This window comes from Schistocerca cancellata, chromosome 4 (assembly GCF_023864275.1).
Source record: "Schistocerca cancellata isolate TAMUIC-IGC-003103 chromosome 4, iqSchCanc2.1, whole genome shotgun sequence".
In the NCBI taxonomy this organism is placed as follows: domain Eukaryota; kingdom Metazoa; phylum Arthropoda; class Insecta; order Orthoptera; family Acrididae; genus Schistocerca; species Schistocerca cancellata.
In genome coordinates this window covers 670,895,886-670,917,318 of record NC_064629.1, presented here as the reverse complement: position 1 = coordinate 670,917,318, position 21,433 = coordinate 670,895,886, and the positions used below count along the sequence as shown (strand labels likewise).

Here is a 21,433-nt window from a genome sequence, read left to right as displayed (position 1 = left end):
TGACTGAAGTTACAGTTGGAAAATCATTGTTTATCAAAACAATCTTTTATAAAACAATAAAAGTAAATGTAATGTGCATAGTCTGACATTATTGTATGGATTATATTATATGAATTATCAAAACATTTTGATATTAAAGCAGGTGTGATATAGGAGGATGGACTGTATCCTTTATTATTCAGTTGTGTGTTGGAGAAAGTGGTATGAGGTTGGAGAAAAAGAATGGAAGAAGAGGGAATGAATAAAGTCAAAAAGTAGGAGGAAAGAGAGAGAATCTTGAAATTGACTGCTTAGCTTTAGCTGATGATTTCACAGTCTTAGCAGAGGACCTACAGTATGCAAAGAAGCAGAACAACTGAATTACAAATTTTGTTTGAGAAACTGTATACATGACCAATGCTAAAAGTACACAAAATATACGAAGACAAATTATGGAAAAATGAAGGAAGTCTCAGAATTTAAATACTTGGGAGAAGTAACTTGGCTAAATGCTATGGACAAAGAAGCCAGAAAAATAGTGTTGGTCTTCAATTTTAAAATGAACAAATATAATAAAAAATTCGTATAGATTAATACAAAATTAAAGCATTACAGTGTTATGGTTAAAATTGCATGTATTTGTGACTCAGAATACCTCACAATATACACAGTCAGACATTTAAATAATTTGAAGAAGAAATAAAGAAGGATAAATTGAAAAATTTTGGGTCCAGAGTACAAAAATTGGATGTGGAACTTGAGAAGCAACAGATTGGTGCATGAAAAAACTGGGAATATGGTAGATACAATGAGAAAGTGAAGGATGCATATTATGGATACTTAAAAAGAATGCCTGACAAGAGGCTGACAAAAAAGTATTCAAATTTATTGGCAAAACTCAAATTTCATTGTTTATAGAAGTGAAGAAATATCTACAGAAGTTGGGAATAACAAACAAAGACATAGAGAACAGACATGGATTAAGGGAAAAGATCCAAAAAATAAACGGTGTCCCAAAGAAAATACAAAAGAGGAGGGACATCGACAGAAGCAAGAAGACAACAACAGAAAGTAATAACAAAATAATGTTGTGAAGCAGACAAAAGGAAATAAATCATCTGTTTTATGTGGTCCTGAGTTCCAAATTCAAATAATAATAATAATAATAATAATAATAAAATTGCACCTAACTGTTAATGTGATGACTAGAATTTCAGGAATAAGTGTTCCATTTTAGTGCCTGATTAAACACTCCGGGTTATGTAGGCTTTACTAGGTGTAATTTAAATTGGAGGGCTTTTTCCCACCCAGCCTCATGAAAATACTTGACTTGTAAGTTTTTCCAGCTAATTAATGAACATTATCTGCTTATTTTTGGGACCAACAAGTTTGCTCTCTTCCACCTTCCAGATGTTGGCTAGTAACACAAGATATTTTTAGAATTGTGCACATTTCTTTAAATGTAAACCACTGTCCAGTGGTTTGTCTGATAAAAAAATAGAGGGGTGGAGGAATGGGAAGAATTGTTTCAGTATGGTGGGGTGGGGGAAAGATGTGTGGAAGGAGAGGGGGTAGGGAAGTGTTGAAAAATGGTAGAGGAGGAGGGGGGGGGGGGGGGGCAAGATTTGTGATAGGTGACAGGAAGAAAATAAGCATTTTCTATGAAGTATAGGAAACACGACAATGTTGCTACTATTTTCCTTATCATTGTTCACTTTTGTTATCATGAGCACATGGCAGATGATTAGTCACTTAACACGCTTATCTGCCTAGTCTACAATGTATGTGTATACTTTGCATAAAGCATGAACTTCAGAAGAGTAGTACATAAAACTAAATTATTTTTAAGTACTTTTTATAATGAAATAATTATACAGTCACATACTCTACACAGTAGATGCTTTTACAGAAATGTGTATGGCTCATTTCTGATAACCTGCCTGTGTTAATATATCTGTTATTTAATTAAATTTATTCTTTAACAACTTGTTATAAGAATATTAAATGCCAGACATATTATCTTATGTAAGATTTTGTGGGAGTGTTCACCCAAATGGACAGTATAACTGCATTGTTGTCTCTAGCTTCAGAAACATTTGCTCATTTTTTGTCGTTGTATTAGAATTTCAGCAGTCTGTTTGAACATATATGATATGCAATATTATTAATAGTTTTCATGTCATTATTCTTTCTGTTTAACTTTGTTGACTCAGTCCACTGCATCACTAATGTAAACATTCCTTTCTCATATAATGTGAAAGCATTACAATGGCTGTTTTGTTAAAATGCTCTCAAATATGTATCCTCTAGATAGCTAAATAAAATCTTCATGGCTATAATCTGTATGGCGGGAGAAGACCCATGACACTTAAAAGTGCTGTTGCAAGCTTTCGTATGTGAAATGCAAACAACTGCTGCAACACTGACTGAAAACCATAGCTGCATAACACTGCAGCAACACCAAGGCGTTGCCATAAAATTGTAAACAAAATTGTGTTATGTGATTGATCGTGGCAGACACGCAGCCTGCCAAACCCATTTTAACTGTCAGGGATCTTATCTTGTCATATGGACTGTAGGAACAGTTTAGTATATTACCAGTGTTCAGTAGAACCATAGGCAACATTGGATGCACTATAAATGGAAATTTCACGAGAGGTATTATGTCCTCAGGTTCCCAAACTGCTTTGAGTGATGTTCTTATCTTTCAGCGAAAGACCTTAGGATTAGAACCTTTTTATACACACACATAGTAGCTGATTTTTGTACCACATGTAATTCACAAAAGACATAGAAATGAGATAAATTATGTAGCTAATAAATGCCTTACACCCAACTTTGGACAAAGGGGTACAATTTATAGATATAGGTACTGTTTGCTTATAAGAAGAATATACACAACAGGAATTCTGCAGCCAGTCAGGTGTGTATTGTGATGTGGTCTAGAGCAGAATGGTATGTGCTGCTCAAAAAATGATTTCATGAATTGTACTCATATCAGTATTGGAAGTATGACTAAGGAGATGAGATTCAAGTGACATAAATATATTAAATTTGTCATGCCTTTCAAGCACACTGATACTTTGTTAATAACATCAATGGAATTCTTAATTTGTGTGGGCATGGTAACATTAGCTGCTGCTGCATAAATTGTTTATTAACACAGGTACCATGTAAGCAAGCAAGAACTAGTATATCACGTATGGGGAACTGGATCTGGTAAATGATGATGATGGCTATGCAAGGAACTACTGAAACACTTGTAATCTAAGAACAGACAGCAAGCAGTGAAAAACAACCCAACAAGACAGACAATAAAGTCTACTTGCAAGGAAATTTTTTTTGAACGGCTAATAGAACGGAGCATAGGCTGCCACTGGCCAGAGGGAAGTAAGGGGAAGGACTGTTTCTCTACTCCCCACTTCACCCTTCAGAGAAATTCTTTTGATCTGACAACTACAGTTTATCTTAATCTACGTTAAAATGTAACCAGCCATCCTTAGGAGTATTGTAAAGGGTGCCTTGTACATTTGACAGCAAAAAACTTGTGGACCACTGTAGACAAAATGGCAGAAAATTTGGACCATTTGGTACTAGCAGCAGAAAAACTGGACCAAGGTATGACATCAGGCAGAGAAAGCATGTTGTTGATTTGGAAAATGAATGATAGCCAACATTCCCTCTATAATCACCTACGCCCTGTGTGCTAAAGATTGCTTATTTGACTGATTGACAGAGTGTAATTCATATCTTCTGATGGCTACGAGACAGATTATGTACAGTTTTTGACGTAAAACTTGGCTGCCACAGATACTAAGTTCGAGTCACTCACTTATAGTGTCAGTGAAATTACCTAACCCTCAAAGTAAGTACCAAGTGCATGAACTGGCAACAATAGACGAAGTGTTTTTTCCCCACTTGAGTTGTTATAATATGCTGGTCTTGTGGTAAATATTGTGCATGGAAGATGACAAGTCACAGGTTCCAGTTCACTCTTTCCATTATTTAGACTGTGGAGTACCATACCGAAAGTAGTGAGGAATCTGATGGTGGAGAAGTTTTATTAAGAGTTCCATATTGATCTTCAATCTGGCTACATGTAGCTCTGTCACTGGAAAGGTAAAAAGCTGATCTCCACCAAGACTGGAACCAGAGGTAATGCAGGCTTCACTTTAAAGAAAAACATCGTTACCACAGAGCTAGTGAACAACTGTGTTATTCATCTTTCCCTCATTGTCATAGGGGTGTCGAAGACGGACAATTCACATTATAAGAGAGGAGATTAGAAATATTGTCTTTGAGGCAAAAGCTTCCTGGACTCAAAATCATAATTTTGATAACTCGGTGTCACACCTTAAGTGAGAATTGCTCAGAGTATTTAATGGAAATGACAATAAAATGTCAAGTGAATTTAGCATGATAATTCTGTGTCATCCAAGAAGTGTCATGACAATCACACAGTTGCCAGACATATGCTGCAATGTTGCCAATGATAGTAGAGGCAGAGCCGGCCGCGGTGGCTGAGTGGTTCTAGGTGCTTCAATCCGGAACTGCGCGACTGCTACGGTCGCTGGTTCCCATCCTGCCTCGTGCATGGATGTGTGTGATGTCCTTAGGTTAGTTAGGTTTAAGTAGTTCTAAGTTCTAGGGGACTGATGACCTCTGATGTTAAGTCCCGTAGTGCCGAGAGCCATTTGAACTATTTGAACTAGAGGCAGGAAGGATGTTTCCACAACTGATTTGTTTCCTGAGCAGGCTTGGAACTGAAGAGCACTGCTTAAGTCCCTGAGACGCATCTGCTGCGTTGACTGAAGGTCGAAATACCAAAAATATAAACAGTGGCTCTTAATCCCATTTCTGTAACTAGGCATAGGCTAGAGCGTTGTTACCAACAATACTCAGATGCACCAACTAAATGCTGAAAATCGTACACCAGTAGCTGCCACAATTATTTTTATTTTCATTTTTTACATGTTCTATAAAGGGGAAGGCTCATTCACCAGACACAATTCATTTTTGTGGAACATCTGCAGTAGTTATAGTGTAAACATTATGTGCAAGTAACATATCTTTTCATCATTATAGACCTAATACGGGTTTTACTTAAGAATGCTGTCATTAGTACCACACCCAAAATAGTGGAACACAACATCCACAAGAAATTCATTCATAAGATACAAATAACATAAAGCCTTTAACCAATAAAATGTGAACTGTGGAAACAAACAGTGAGCAAGATTGAAAAAGCCTACTGAAAAGGCATAAAGAAATGAAAGTAAGAAATGTAAACAGGAACACAATATGCTGAGAATAATGTTTTCAATATGTCATTTTTAACAAAAACTGTCATACAGTTACAATAATCTCAAGACACATATTAGTGGTTAGTGAACTTATCGCTAATATGGCTCAAATCATCATCAAAAAACTTTCAGAAGCAATTAATTTTGTTTCACTGCTGAAATATTTACTTTATTCTTGTCCAATATCATCGAAATCTGTTGCGCCACCATTATTTTGATTTATTAATATGTTTTTCAAGTTTGTCCATGGTGATGTCAGCTGTGAAACCACTAGTTTCCATGTCTACTTGTCGGTTTGGTTTTGCTCTATTTGTATGACCCTAAATTTTTCAGTTAAATACGATTATGAGCAATAATATCTGAAGAAAAGTAAATGTGCTCAAAAGCTATGTGCTGCCTTTTTGATTGGTTTGGGACATGTCAAACACCTCAAGGGTTGGAATTTAGCTACCAGTGGTAAGCAATATCTTTAATGTGTCTACAGAAAGGTGAATAATTAGCACATGATTGGTCTGTGTTGTGTAAGAGGTACAGAAATGTAGATGCTCTTCACACACTGCTGAGCAATTCTTTCACTGACGGAAATTAAGTGTGGGTTATAATCTGGCTCACAGTGAATGAATGTACAGACTTTTTGCAGTTTGGCATAATGAGTTAATACCATCTGGATAGGCTCTACACATTCCAGCACCCACTGACTCCCTAATTTTGCTGTAAGGTGCTGGGCAGAAATACCACTCCAACGTGCAACTTTTTCATCATCGTTATTGTGAATCTATCAACTAGTGAATTAAGAACAAACTTTACCTGCTGCGAAGTTTTGCATTGAAGATGTTTGTTCCCCATGATCAGTTAGTTGAACATCTTATTGCTGTTTTGGTTTCCCTCTGTCATAAGCATACTGCAAATTGAGTAGCTCTTTCATCACGCCCTACTTTTATGCATAAAGAATCTGGAGGGATTATTTTGTAATTCTTTCAATTATTATAGACTGAATGACAGTTCTAGTTTAGAAGGGCAGATTAAAGACTCTACTGTCAGCGCATTGTGTACCTTTTTAAATCCCCCCCCCCCCCCCCTCCCTCCCGTTATACCTTTGCAGTAGGCTTTCTCAGTCGTGCACATTGTTTCTTTTCACAGTTCACACTTTGTTGATTTAGGGCTTTATATTATTTGTAGCCAACGAATTTATCTGTGAATGTTTGTGTTTTGCAGTCAGTGCTGTGTTGTTATTTTTCATTTGTGTTCCTCTGTTTTGGGTGCAGTGCTAATGACAGCATTCTTGAGAAAAACCTGTATTACATCTATAATGATCAAAAGATTGTTACCTAAACGAAATGTTTACCTTTAAACTACTGCAGATACTTCAAAAAGTGAATCGTGTCCAGCACATAAGCTTTTATATTTACAGTACACATAAAGAAGGAAAACAGAAATAATTATGACAGGTATTGATGTATGATTTTTGGCTTGCAGTCTGTGCATTTGAATACTAACAGTAACTAGGCTCTAGCTGTTAAGCCTAGTTACAGAAATGGGAGTAAAAGTCATTGTCTTATACGCTTCGTATTTTGGCCCTCAGTCAACTCAGTGGTTGTGTCTTAGACACACAAGCTGTGCTCTTCACTTCCGAGCCAGCTCAGGAAACGCATTGGCTGTGGAAATGTATTCTTCTTGCCACTAGTACAATTAACAACATTATGGAATATGTCTGGCATTCTTCAATCATCAAGTTACTTCCTGGAATAGCACCTCGCATTCGGGAGGACGACGGTTCAATCCCGTATCCGGCCATCCTGATTTAGGTTTTCCGTGATTTCCCTAAATCGCTTCAGGCAAATGCCGGGATGGTTCCTTTGAAAGGGCACGGCCGATTTCCTTCCCCATCCTTCCCTCACCCGAGCTTGCGCTCCGTCTCTAATGACCTCGTTGTCGATGGGATGTTAAAAACACTAATCTACTAATCTAATCTGGAATAGCACAGAATTATTGTGATAAATTCACTTGGTATTTTACTGTCATTTTCATTAAACAATTTGAGTGATGTTATCAAAATTATGATTTTGAGTCCAGGAAGGTTGTTCTACATGGAAGATACAATTAATCTGGTCTGCTACATTGTGAATTATCTATCTTAGCCATCACTGTGATGATGAGAGAGCAGTAAATACAGTGGTTGAAACTTCCTGACAGATTAAAACTGTGTGTCCGACCGAGACTCGAACTCGGGACCTTTGCCTTTCGCGGGCAAGTGCTCTACCATCTGAGCTACCGAAGCACGACTCACGCCCGGTACTCACAGCTTTACTTCTGCCAGTATCTCGTCTCCTACCTTCCAAACTTTACAGAAGCTCTCCTGCGAACCTTGCAGATCTAAGTCGAGTCTCAGTCGGGTACACAGTTTTAATCTGCCAGGAAGTTTCATATCAGCGCACACTCCGCTGCATAGTGAAAATCTCATTCTGGAAACATCCCTCAGGCTGTGGCTAAGCCATGTCTCTGCAATATCCTTTCTTTCAGGAGTGCTAGTTCTGCAAGGTTCGCAGGAGAGCTTCTGTAAAGTTTGGAAGGTAGGAGACGAGATACTGGCAGAAGTAAAGCTGTGAGTACCGGGCGTGAGTCGTGCTTCGGTAGCTCAGATGGTAGAGCACTTGCCCGCAAAAGGCAAAGGTCCCGAGTTCGAGTCTCGGTCGGGCACACAGCTTTAATCTGCCAGGAAGTTTCATATCAGCGCACACTCCGCTGCAGAGTGAAAATCTCATTCTGAATACAGTGGTTGCTCACTAGCTCAGTGGTAATGTGGCCACCATCAGATCCAAAGGCTGCATTAGGTCTCTATTCCAGTCTGCCCGGAGCACTGGTATATTATGTTATTTTTTTCCTTCTCTGTAACCGAGCTGCAAACAGCCAGTAGAAAATTTTCAAGGAAATCTTAAGAAAACCTCTACATTGCAGTTGTCTCATAACCCTTGTTCAGTACCCCATAGATCTAAAGTTTAAATACTTATGAAATTGCTGCACTATGCACTTGTAAATACCAGCAGTTTTTGTTTCAGCTAACAAATTTTTAATTTTTTTAATACACGATTTGATTTCTTACTCAGAGGCACTGAATAATTTGTTAAATATAAAGATGACTTAATTTCGTCTGTAGCAGACTAGAGCCTCATTGGGGAGGCAATTAACTAGATTTTCAGACAATCACCCAATCCTGAACCCCACAACTTGTGAAGAGCATGTAAATTATGTCCCTAGATTTAATCTAATGTTTTGTTTTATGAATATCATTCTTTGTTTTACAGAGAGATGTAAAAGAAATGCTTAACACTGACACTGAAATTAGTGATAGACAAATGAAATCAAACTTCCTGGAAGATTAAAACTGTGTGCCAGACTGAGACTTGAACTTGGGTCCTTTGTCTTTCGTGGTCAAGTGCTCTGCTATGTAAGCTACCCTTTGCCTTACACGAGCAAGTGCTCTGCTATCTAAGCTACCCAAGCATGGCACACAACCCATCCTCACAGCTTCAGTTCTGCCAGTACCTCATCTCCCACCTTCCAAACCTCACAGAAGCTCTTCTGCGAACCTTGCAGAATTAGCACTCCTGGAAGAAAGGACATTGCTGAGACATGGCTTAGCCACAGCCTAGGGGATGTTTCCATAATGAGATTTTCAGTCTTTAGCAGAGAGTGCACTGATATGAAACTTCCTGGCAGATTAAAACTGTGTGCTCGATTGAGACTTGAACTCAGGACCCTTGCCTTTCGCGGCCAAGTGGTCTACCATCTGAGCTACCCAAGCACAACTCGCGACCCGTCTTCACAGCTTCAATTCTGCCAGTACCTTGTCTCCTACCTTCCAAACTTCACAGAAACTCTTCTGTAAACCTTGCAGAACTAACACTCCTGGAAGAAAGGATATTGCGGAGACAGATCAAGAAGTTTCATATCAGTGCACACTTCACTGCAGAGTGAAAATCTCATTCTGAAAACATCCCCTAGGCTGTGGCTAAGCCATGTCTCCACAGTGTCCTTTCTTGCAGGAGTGCTAGTTCCACGAGGTCCGCAGAAGAGCTTCTGTGAAGTTTGGAATGTAGGAGACGAGGTACTGGCAGAACTGAAGCTGTGAGGACGGGTCATGAGTCATGCTTGGGTAGCTCAGATGATAGAGCACTTGCCCACAAAAGGCAAAGGTCCCGAGTTTGAGTCACGGTCTGGTACACGGTTTTAATCTGTTGTCAGGAAGTTTCATATCAGCGCACACACCGCTGCAGAGTGAAAATCTCTTTCTGGAAATGAAGTGACTTGATTTCAGCCCTTTACAGCGTGTCCAAAACCAGACAGAAGAGATGGGAGGCTATTGTAAATATAGAATAACGCCTTCAAATTATCTCCCGGGAACATCAAACTGTCTCTTTCTCTTGATACTATTACACATCAACTTTTGCTTAACTGATAAACTGAGGGTCACATATTTATAACATAACAAAATGCCAAATGGATATCATGTATTGTGTGTGTGTGGGGGGGGGGGGGGGGGGGGGGGGGGGCGTCCAAGGGCGAGTAAGAAAAGCCTGTCTGTCCAACCTCCAACCTCCTGTTGCAGAAGATGAAACTGAGATGGAACTTATTTGTTTGAATTTGGTTCGCGGCATGGTTATTTTCATAGAGTATTTGTTTTGTCTCTTTGCATATTTAGTGAATGATAATAGTAATGACAAAACCTAGTGAATGAATGTTTGGTCTAATTGTCAGATACCCATATTGAGAATATGAACCATTGTCACATATGTGTTTCCAACATTGAATTCTTAAACAAAAGAAAAAAGAATCCTGTGTACTGGAAATAGCCACAATAGACATATATGTAATGTGTGTGAGGCTGTTGTTGGTTTAGCCTGAGTACCATGTGTTCATGGGGTCTGGAGGTGAAATTTAGGAATAGGCCCTGCGTATACTGAGATTCTTACTTTCATGTGGAGTTATATTTAATCCACAGTTCGTGATATGAAGACAATTTCCATTTCCACCGTAACCCTTCAGGTGAATTTGTTTAGCCTTTGGCAGTAAACGTTATTGCTGCTTAATGACTGTTGTGTGAATCTAGAATACTTAAAAATGCATAAACTTGCAAGAAATGTGACAATGTATGTGGTAAATCACTTTGTCTGCCCACCACAGGTGTCAGCTTATTCTGATGTGACTGCAGATAGCCAAGCATTAGAGAACAGGCTGTGTGATCAAAGAAAATTGCTTTAAACATCTTCAATGAGTGATACAAACACAACCCTATGCCTGACAAAGTGATAATCCTCTTCGACAACATCTCATTTACGGCCATCCATCCACCATCACCACCACAAGCATATTACTCTTAACTGGAGGTCACCAGTTTGAGTTGAACGCAGAGCATGAGAGATGACATCCGTGTTTTATTTGTGTGTCTGTGTGTATTTGTTACACTTGTTACGTGCAGTTAATATTCTTCTGCTGTTTAGAGGCCTCTCCTGACTTCTCCTGATTTACTGTGTCTGTGCGAACGTTGTTACAGTGGTCTACCATGTGATAGTAGCTCATCTCGCTATCTTCTTCCTCATCTTCCCCTTTTTTATCCCTTGAGGTGCAGTTAGTCTGTTAATGTGTTTATAACTAATCCCAGGAACATCCACATGATATACCGTGCTCCAGAATTCAAGTCAAACACTTAAACTGTGTATGATGAAAACTAGAGTAATAATATAAACTCCATGAAGAAATTGGGGACTTCATCATAGCAGTGGTAGAATTTCACAGCTTTGACATCATTCTAGATGGTACCCATGCATATTAGTAATAGGCATGGAAAGTGAAATAATAGTTTGGCACATGTGATAGATGAGATTAACAGGTGTTAATAATAAATTTTGATACATTTTGAAACGTCTCCATTCAACAATTATACAAGACTATGTTTAAACTGACACACAATACACACAATATTTTTTAGCGCAACACAATCTGACTTTCAGAAATCCCTACAAAGGAATGGCCCTGACTAACATTAACCTGTACCTTTCACAAATCACTTACCTCACCAAAAATCTTCGTTACTCGAACTACTGCAATACAGCAAGCGCCACTACTGCCAGCTAAATAAAAGATTCAAACTACTGAAGGCACTAACTACTGATAGGTATAGTTAGCAATTGAAAGATGTTAATAGAGAACAAACAATGTATTTACCTTAATAGTCATCAAAAGTCATAATATATACAGCAGTTCATGACATCCATTTTTACAAACTTTCAAAACTCCGCCATCTCTCTCCCCACATCCACCACTGCTGGCGGCTCACCTCCAACTACGCAACGCTACGCGCTGTTCACATCCAGCTGCCGCTGCCCAACACTACAATGGCAGACAACAATGCAAACTAGCCACAGACTGCACACAGCACAGCCAGTGATTTTCATACAGAGCGCTACGTAACGTTGCCAATAAGAAAACATAAACAGCCTACTTACAATTTTACTTAACTAGACCAGATTTTTACTGCTTTAATCATTTACCCTAATTTTTGGTTTGTATTTAGTGAAATATACTGAATATAAAAACATTGATTGTAACCACATCATAACTCGAGGTACAAACATTTAACTCTGCTACAAAGTCTTTCATTGTAGGCATAATTTATTTCTAGAAGTCCATAAGAGACTTCATTTCTTACAGTTACTATTTTCTGGCAACTAAGTGATTCAGCAAGACAGTGTTACTAAATTGATAATATTGCCCATTCAATATCCATTTAATAGCTGTTTGTAGGTCCAAAAGCACTCATTATACCTTTATGAGTTCACTGTTAGTTGGAGAAGGCCATCGTTAATTTATAGGAAAATTGTAATCACTGCTTCTAAACACTTACAGATAATAACTATTAGGTGTAGCTGTACAAATTTATAACATTTCTTATGCTGAACTGGTAATGATTTTCATTTTTGATTCTTTGTTTTAAGAATCACTATCAAAAATTTCTTTTGTGGTTGGATCCTTACTCTGACATAAGACTCCATATCTATTGCTACTTTCTGAAGAAGAAACGTATTTGAATTACAGCACTGCTGATATTCACTAAGGTCAGGTATTTCGTGACTCTCATGTCTGATTGCATAATTGGGCTAAAAAAACTCCACAATTTTGCCATCCTTTACTTTCTAGTGAATTCGTTCATGGAAACTATAAAATAAATGAGGACATTGAGATCTGAACACTGTATTTTGTATTTTCACCCCAAGAAATTGATGCAAGTCATCTCCTTGAACTTAAGGTCCCATAAACCTCATCACAGGTGATTGTGTGGCTTTATTTCTAATTCCAAAATGTACAAAGTTAGAATATCAGCTTGCAGAAGGCTAGAATAGTTAGTTTTAGGGGAAAAAAGTGTAGGTGTAATGAGACTTACATTCTTATTTATCTCCAATCACACTGTTAAGCTTGAATGGTAGACAGTGAGCCCTTATAAACACACTTGTAAAAGTTTTATAGCCTTTTTGGCTCATACATGTTTGTATCCAGTTGTTGTCGCAGTGATCTCAACATTCAGTCAGGTCCATAACTGTCTCGCAGCCACTAGAAATTCTGGAGCACCCTCTGACAGTTAGCTAAATCCATAGCACACAGTGCATAGGGGATTCCAAAGTGAGCATCAAATATCTCGCATTTCCCATATCAGTGACTTTCTTCCTCTGTCTGGTGACACACAGCAGACCAAACAGTTTTTCTGCTGCTATTGCCATATGGTCCAAATTTTCTGACATTTTGAATACAGTGGTCCAATTATTTTGCTGTCAATTGTATACATGCTATTTATTGTCCTTACTGTTCCATTCATGTCTTTTGCATATGGTTGACAACTGTCTGTACTTCTGCATAAGCTGTAATGTTTCCTATTGTGAGATATTTGTGTAGAGAAAGGTATGAGAGGGAAACAAAACATTTTTATAATATCCAGCAAAGACAAGTTAGCAGAGATCCTTACATGGAACTTTGTAGTTAGTATTGGCAAACTTATTGCACTGTAATATTTCCCTTTTCAGTTAAACATTTCTAAGTTCTCCAGTCAGTCAAACTTTATTGAGGCTCTTATTGTTCTGATTAGCCACACCATGTGTCTTAGGGGTAACTCAGTGATACCATACTAAGAAAGTTCATGGTGTTATTATTTATTTGCTAACTTACATTTCACTGAATCTGTTTAGAGTCACATGTCAGTTGATTCACAAGGTGTATATTTTCTGAAGATCTTCCTGATTTCACAGGGGAACAATACAATGGTGGCATCATCTTTGAAAAATCTTAATTAGCTAATGACGTTGTCTACCAATTTCTGTACATACAGTGTGTATCATAAATATGTTTGCAAACTTTACACACAAATTCTCCTTGCCAAAACACCAAGAAAAGTCTGAAAATCCTTCATTTTTGTATTGTTCATGTAAGTATATGTTAAGTGCATTTCAAGGAAAAATCCAGCAATCTTGTTCAATAATCAGGTGATAATATTGGTACAAGTAAGTCAGCTGATACACTCATTGTATCTTCGATGGCAATGTGTTGTTGCTGTGATATTTTGACGTTTGGTACATTCGTTGCTAATCTGGCTTGAATAGTTCACTTGCGTAGTTGTATTGAATTACTTAATAAGTTTTCCATCAAACCGTGGCAAGATATTTATTTTGTGAGATGAGATATGTGGTTATTATGTACAGCTATGCAAATGGTAATGAGTGTGAGGCTACACTGCTGTATCAAAATGGGTTTCCAGGCAGAAGGAAGCCAAATTATCCAACTTTTACTAGTTTTTATTGTCTTATTACTGAAACAGTTTCTTTAATACCACACACTGTGGATCGAGATAAACCATGAATCAATCACATGACTGACCAAAAAGAACGTTTCTGTAGGCTGACACAGTAGATCCATGCATCAGTGCATAACACATAGCTGCAGCATGTGATAAATATTATGTCACCATACAGGCAATTGATGTATCCATATTGTGGGGACTGGAATAATAGGTCCCTGTGTTCTCCAGGCATGTCTTTCAGGTGCTATCTACAAGGACTTTATTCATAACTACCTTCCTTATTTTTGCCCCTGCTCACAAAAGCAAGTACTTTTTTTCCTTTGTCTGATGTAGCGCCACTACATTATAGTCATGTTGTTTGATATACAATGGATTATATGACAAATGGACACATTGTGGAGGTCCAGTTCCACTGACTGCATTTCTTTGGATTCTTGTTTCTGCCCCCCTCTCCCCCTAAAACACTTGGTTTATATAGCAGACATTCCGAATGCAGAAACGTTTTATCAGTGTGCCATGAGAGCTTACAGAACCATTTGACACTTTCCAGGGGTATTTGAAGGGTGGGATAGTCAATGAATGAATGCACATGTGTTTAGAGGAAAGTGGAGGAGATTTGTTGTGATTTGAGAACTTTGTAAATTATTATTTTGTTATTAACTAAAATAATTAGGCACTTTTAGATATATTTGTTTATGTGGATTTTTACCATGTCTGGGTATGAGGGATACATCCCAAACGTTGTAAAAATATTTCTGATGTTCTGTAAATTACGTCAGTTGCAAGGGTGCTTTGAAATTTCCCTTAGACATGGCCATTATTCCATCACACTGATAATTATTCATTTAAAAGTGCGTACTGTGTTTTACCTGACAATAAATCTTTTGACTCGGTCACATGTCTAATAGCAGACCTATAAGTGTGTCTTATTAATTAATTGTTAGTGGCAAGAAACTTGGCATGTACTTGTCAGCCACTATCTGTAGTTTTTGGACTGCATAAATAAAGATGGAGTGTAACTTTCACACTATCTTCGGTGTAATAATCCAGTCCAATTTTGTTTGGTCACAGTTCTTGTACCATTATTTTTATCATTCGTCTGTATCTTAATTTCATTTCCGTAATCTTATTACAGAATACTGCTACTCTATAATGCAAATATTTGTGTACTTACATTTTACCATTTTTAATATTGTGAGAACTGTATACATGTACATGTATCATCGTACTGTAGCATAACAACATTACATACACACTTTTTCAGCATTCATTACTGTTTTTGTAGTTCATCATAATTTCACTGTGTAAATTCCACTTTGGATAGTAATTACTTTTCATCAACGTTATATTGTATAAATAATGTATGCTTTCCTTTTAAATGCAAAATTAAAATAATTTTCAGCTCCAAGCTATCAACCAGCTTCGAAATGATATAATAAAATCCCTTTCATTGTATTATTATACATTCGTGGATCTGCTGGACTTCAGAGATAATGTTTGTGATTTGTTGACAACGATGGATGCGTGCCAGGTGCACCTAGATATTGTAAGTATGTGCTCATTAAAAATAGTAAAGCTGCTTATAAAAAGATATTTTATAACTGAAATTCGAATTATTTTACAGACTCTGAACTTTGAGCTGACACGTGCATACCTGGAACTAGTTGTTACGTACGTGACGTTAATGGTGCTCTTGTCAAGAGTGGAAGACAGAAGAGCTGTTCTTGGATTGTTTAATGCTGCCCATGAAATGCTTCACCAGCAAAGGTTGATTTATTGTTTTTACACTTCTCAAGTAATTTTCTGCATTACAAACAGACATTTTGATGACTTTCTCTGTGAAATGAAATTTCCTATTTGTTTTCCATACTACATTGATTAAAGTGCTACAAAAATCAGCCAGTGTACAATATCATAATTTTGTAGTATTTGAAATCCCAGGACATCTCGAAAGTGATTGACAGATGTTGGTTGTAAGATACTGTACATGAAGATTCTGTTATGTTCGACTGCATTATGGCAATGTTGGGTATTAAGACAGTGCTGAAAAGGTGAACACTTACCAAACCTTAACCACACAGCATGACTGAGCTTTGCGCTAATTGTGGTATTGTTTCTTAATTCAGAAAAATTCATACTCCAGCAGAATTTTGATCAGAAGATGAAATCCTGCTACAACAAACAGAACAACGAAAGTATACTAGCCAGAATAATCTCACTATGAATGAAGTGTAAAGCTACAGTTGATTGGACAGGTAGGCAAAATTACTTAAGACATTCATGCTTTACAAATGCAAATAGTGACCTATACTGTGTTTGGAGCCACAAGTCTCTTCTCTGGGAGAAGAAGGTAGAAATGTCTTATCCATATTTTTCTCCAGCTTTCCATTCTTCTAACACATTCTCCTTAGTATCCAAAGAAGGAACTCCCTACTTTGTAAATTAGAGGTTCAGTGCTGTCACATGAGTGCTATTCTTGTAAGGAACAGAAGTTTTAAAAGATGGATGACTTCCGTCATTTTAAGTGTTGACCATAATTTCTTGTTTTCATTTAGACTTTCATGCGAAACTTTCATGGTATAATGATACCACTCACTGATTTTTGCAGTTTGAAAGTGTTTGCATATTATTTGTATATTGTCAAATGCATAAAGTGTTCAAAATATTTGAGAGGGCAAACCACCTTCAAAGTGAAATGAGGAGGGTAGGGAAGAAAGAGACATATGAAGAAGTGTTTACTGTCAGGTTACTTGTAGAATATGATGATCAGGTAAAAATTGCAAAAAATACATAATTTGCAGCCAGACACAAGTAAAAGACACTTATGCATAGCTTTTGGCCACAGCCTTCATCAGCAAATTTTTTTGTTTTGCTGGTGGAGGTCAAAGGCTTTGTGTAAGTGTCTTTTAATTGTGCCTGTCTGCAACTTAACATGTCCTTTTTATGATAAGTAGCAATTTATCTTTTCCTACATAGTTGATACCCTATGTGGAGTTTCTGCTATTTCAAAAAGTACATATTTCAGTTGAAATTAATCAACTATTAAAATTTCACATACTTGCTAATACAAAGAGTTTTTGATGTAATGATACTGGTAAAATTAAATAAGTGCAGTGTGTACTTACAGATATGAAAGCTGAAATAGTGGTAACTGGCCTCTAATCTGTGAGTGACCTCTTAACCAGAAAGAAAAAGTTTCACATCTCATTGTGTATAGTGTTAGATTGTGCACAAGCGTATTTATTTTAAGTGTGTTTATTTTAAGAACTGAATAGTGTGTATGTTACTTAATGATGTTTGTGTTAATAGACTTTTTGCTTTACCAAGCAGCTCAGTCCAGTCATATAAGGTGCTCCAGATTAGTCAGTTATTAGGCTTCTGTTTGGTTGTAATTCATAAACATACCGATACATGGTAAATCAATAGTTTGTTCCCTGCAGCTCTTCCGAACTCAGTCAGTGCTAACCATTTTAGGATTATCCTGAGAAAGTGTGCTAAGAGATTTATCTTACATGTGGAAATCATGTTCACTCCATAATTGCGTTCACAGCTAAATAAAAAAGAGAATACCTGATGGTGAACCACATGTAAGATCCACAATGGGAGGGGAAAGGCTAAGAGAGATGTAATTTTATTTTATGTTCTGTCAGCATTTGCATTTTGTCTTAAGTCTATGAATTTTATGGAGAGTGAAATGTTGTGTATTCGTTTAATATAATTTTTCTTAATATCTTTTATTTTATCAACAGTGATGCCAGTTTTCCTCGTCTAGGGCAAATGATAATGGACTACGATCCACCTATTAAGAAACTTTCTGAAGAATTTGTGCCTCATTCAAAACTGCTTTGCAGTGCTCTTATGTCGCTGTCGGCAGTTTATATGAATCGAAATGTGACTGCAGAGAAGTGGAGGTTAGTAGCTTTGTATGAAAAGAGCTAACTCTTTTTCTAACACAACTTGCAATTTATTCAGTTTTACAGGAATTGGTTCTGGTACCACTTAAATTCCTTTGTTTCTTTGTGTTTCTAACTACTTCTCATTTTCTTAACTTTAAAAGTCTGTGTAACAGTAATATCTACTTTCACTGCAAATGTACTGAACAGATGCACAAATTTTGATTACTTTTTGTTTAGCTGAAGCATTTTTTATGAGTTGTGGCTTCAGTTCTCTACGTGTGAGTGTGAATTGTGCATGCAGATTGGATAAAGATTACTCACAGTTTTCATTAATGGATGGTACATTAGTTTCGTTTCAACAGTAGAAATTTTTACGTTGTATTAATTTGTGTTATGCATATTGTGTTTCTGATTATTGCTGTCTTTGTATTGTCACATTAGAAAATAAGTATTTTCTTGCTCATTACAATTGATCAGTACCATCACTGTCACTGTTTCTTCATGTTATTAACTATGTTGTGTGCATTACAGCTTAATTGGGTAAGTGGTAGATTAATATCCATTGCTTTAGGATTTGGCCCAAGACGTTTTGTGTTGTATGTCTTTCACATATGGCATTAGAATGTGTATGAGAGAGTTTGCTTTGACTAATGTTGCAGCGTTGTAGGTTGATCATCTCCCACTTGCAGTTGCGCTGTATTTGACTTAAAAAGTAACTGAGATACACATTAGATATAAAATGAGGCATCAGAAATGTAGCGTCTAGCTTGTGTGGTGTGCAGCACAATGAAAGTTTGAAAGAAAATGGTGATCAAACACGAGATCAAAGTTTCTCATGATGGCATCTTTTTATATAAAATTCTTGGATTTCCTGCTACATGAAATCTATAAACCTGGAATTTGTTAACCATGAGCCAAATTTGTTGTTATTGCAGATCCTTTTTAATACATTGAATCCATTGTACAAAATGTCTTAAAATATTTTAGTTATTTTGAGAAATGCTGCAACCAGCCACATTTTTATGTATTTTTATTTATGCCAATATATGTATCGGGCTTTCACCCATCTTCAATTGGTGTGATACTTATTCAATTTTCAGATGTAAATTGTTAAAACATTGACAGCTGCAGCATCCAAACTGCTCTCAATGTTTTACTGACGTATAACTGAAGAATGAATATAACTGGATAGATAAAAAAAAATCCTCACCAAGCAATGGCAAGAGAACATTCATATAAAAAAAAGGTTAAGAAATGTGCAAGGTTGCAGAGCTAGTGGCTTCTTCTTGTGGCAGAAGGGGTGAAGGGAAAGGAAGAGAGATGAGGAAGAGGACTGGTGAGGTTTAGGAAATAGGAAGAGTTACAAAAAGTCACCCAGAACCCCGGGTCAGGGGAGACTTATCAGATGCAGTGAGAAGCAAAGACTGATTGTTGGAGGATGCACTGGACAAGATTTGAAAACCTGAGAGCTTAAGGGTGGAAGATAGGGTGATACACAAGACAGAGTTTACTGACAAAACAGTGTGTAGGAGTTAATAAGAGTGGTAAGCTAAGTGCATTATATGTGGTAGAGGTGGCGGGGGGGGGGGGGGGGGGGTGGAGGGAGGGGAGGGGAGAGGGGAGAGAGACATGTCAGAAAATAAAATATACAGGGTGATTCAAAAAGAATTCCACAACTTTAAAAATGTGTATTTAATGAAAGAAACATAATATAACCTTCTGTTATACATCATTACAAAGAGTATTTAAAAAGGTTTTTTTTCACTCAAAAACAAGTTCAGAGATGTTCAATATGGTCCCCTCCAGACACTCGAGCAATATCAACCCGATACTCCAACTCGTTCCACACTCTCTGTAGCATATCAGGCGTAACAGTTTGGATAGCTGCTGTTATTTCTCGTTTCAAATCATCAATGGTGGCTGGGAGAGGTGGCCGAAACACCATATCCTTAACATACCCCCATAAGAAAAAATCGCAGGGGGTAAGATCAGGGCTTCTTGGAGGCCAGTGATGAAGTGCTCTGTCACGGGCTGCCTGGCGGCCAATCCATCGCCTCGGGTAGTTGACGTTCAGGTAGTTACGGACAGATAAGTGCCAATGTGGTGGCGCTCCATCCTGCTGAAATATGAATTGTTGTGCTTCTTGTTCGAGCTGAGGGAACAGCCAATTCTCTAACATCTCCAGATACTGTAGTCCAGTTACAGTAGCACCTTCGAAGAAAAAGGGACCAAAAATTTTATTGGCTGAAATGGCACAGAAAACGTTCACCTTAGGCGAGTCACGTTCATACTGAGTTGTTTCCCGCGGATTCTCAGTGCCCCATATACAGACATTGTGACGGTTGACTTTCCCGTTAGTGTGGAAAGTTGCTTCATCACTAAACACAATCTTTGAAACGAAAGATTCATCTGTTTCCATTTGAGCAAGGATAAAATCACAGAAATCGATTCTTTTAATCTTATCAGCTGCAGACAGTGCTTGAACCAATTTCAGACGATAAGGTTTCATAACTAACCTTTTTCGTAGGACTCTCCATACAGTTGATTGTGGAATTTGCAGCTCTCTGCTAGCTCTGCGAGTCGATTTTCCTGGGCTGCGAACAAATGCTTGCTGGATGCGTGCTACATTTTCATCACTCGTTCTCGGCCGTCCAGAACTTTTCCCTTTGCACAAACACCCATTCTCTGTAAACTGTTTATACCAACGTTTAATACACCACCTATCAGGAGGTTTAACACCATACTTCGTTCGAAATGCACGCTGAACAACTGTCGTCGATTCACTTCTGCCGTACTCAATAACACAAAAAGCTTTCTGTTGAGCGGTCACCATCTTAGCATCAACTGACGCTGACGCCTAGTCAACAGCGCCTCAAGCGAACAAATGTACAACTAAGTGAAACTTTATAGCTCCCTTAATTCGCCGACAGATAGTGCTTAGCTCTGCCTTTTGTCGTTGCAGAGTTTTAAATTCCTAAAGTTGTGGTATTCTTTTTGAATCACCCTGTATATACAAAACTAAAAGGGAATGAAGTAAAGAATAGTCACTGACAAGAAATGTTGAGACTAAAGAAATTAACGTAAATTAAGATCAGGTGTGTGGTGAGAACCAAGGGCATTTTATAATGCCAGTTTTCATGTGTGGAGTTCTGAGAAACAGATGTCAAGGGGAAGGATCCAGATGGCACATGTGGTCAAACACACACTGAGGTCACAGCTGTCATGTTGTAGAGCATGCTGTGCTACAGGGTATTGTTTGCTGCCAGTATACACCCCCTGCCTATGCCCAATCATTCTAAATGATAACTTGGTGGAGTTATACCAATGTAGAAGACTGAACAGTGTTTACATAACAGCTGATACACAATGTGTCATTTCACAGGTGGTTCCCCCTTTGACAGTATACGTTTTAC

The 21,433-nt window shown here is 37.7% G+C and overlaps 1 protein-coding gene across 4 annotated transcripts in view; it reads left to right on the top strand.

Annotated features, from left to right (window-relative positions):
• LOC126183445 (membrane-associated protein Hem) overlaps positions 1-21,433 on the top strand; it is a 176,888-nt gene that overhangs the window by 8,151 nt on the left and 147,304 nt on the right. For all 4 annotated transcript variants that reach the window (XM_049925436.1, XM_049925434.1, XM_049925435.1 and 1 more), the window contains exons 3-5: positions 15,527-15,670; positions 15,749-15,891; positions 17,874-18,035. In XM_049925436.1, coding sequence (XP_049781393.1) covers positions 15,527-15,670; positions 15,749-15,891; positions 17,874-18,035 — 449 coding nt within the window. The remainder of the gene's footprint in view (positions 1-15,526; positions 15,671-15,748; positions 15,892-17,873; positions 18,036-21,433) is intronic.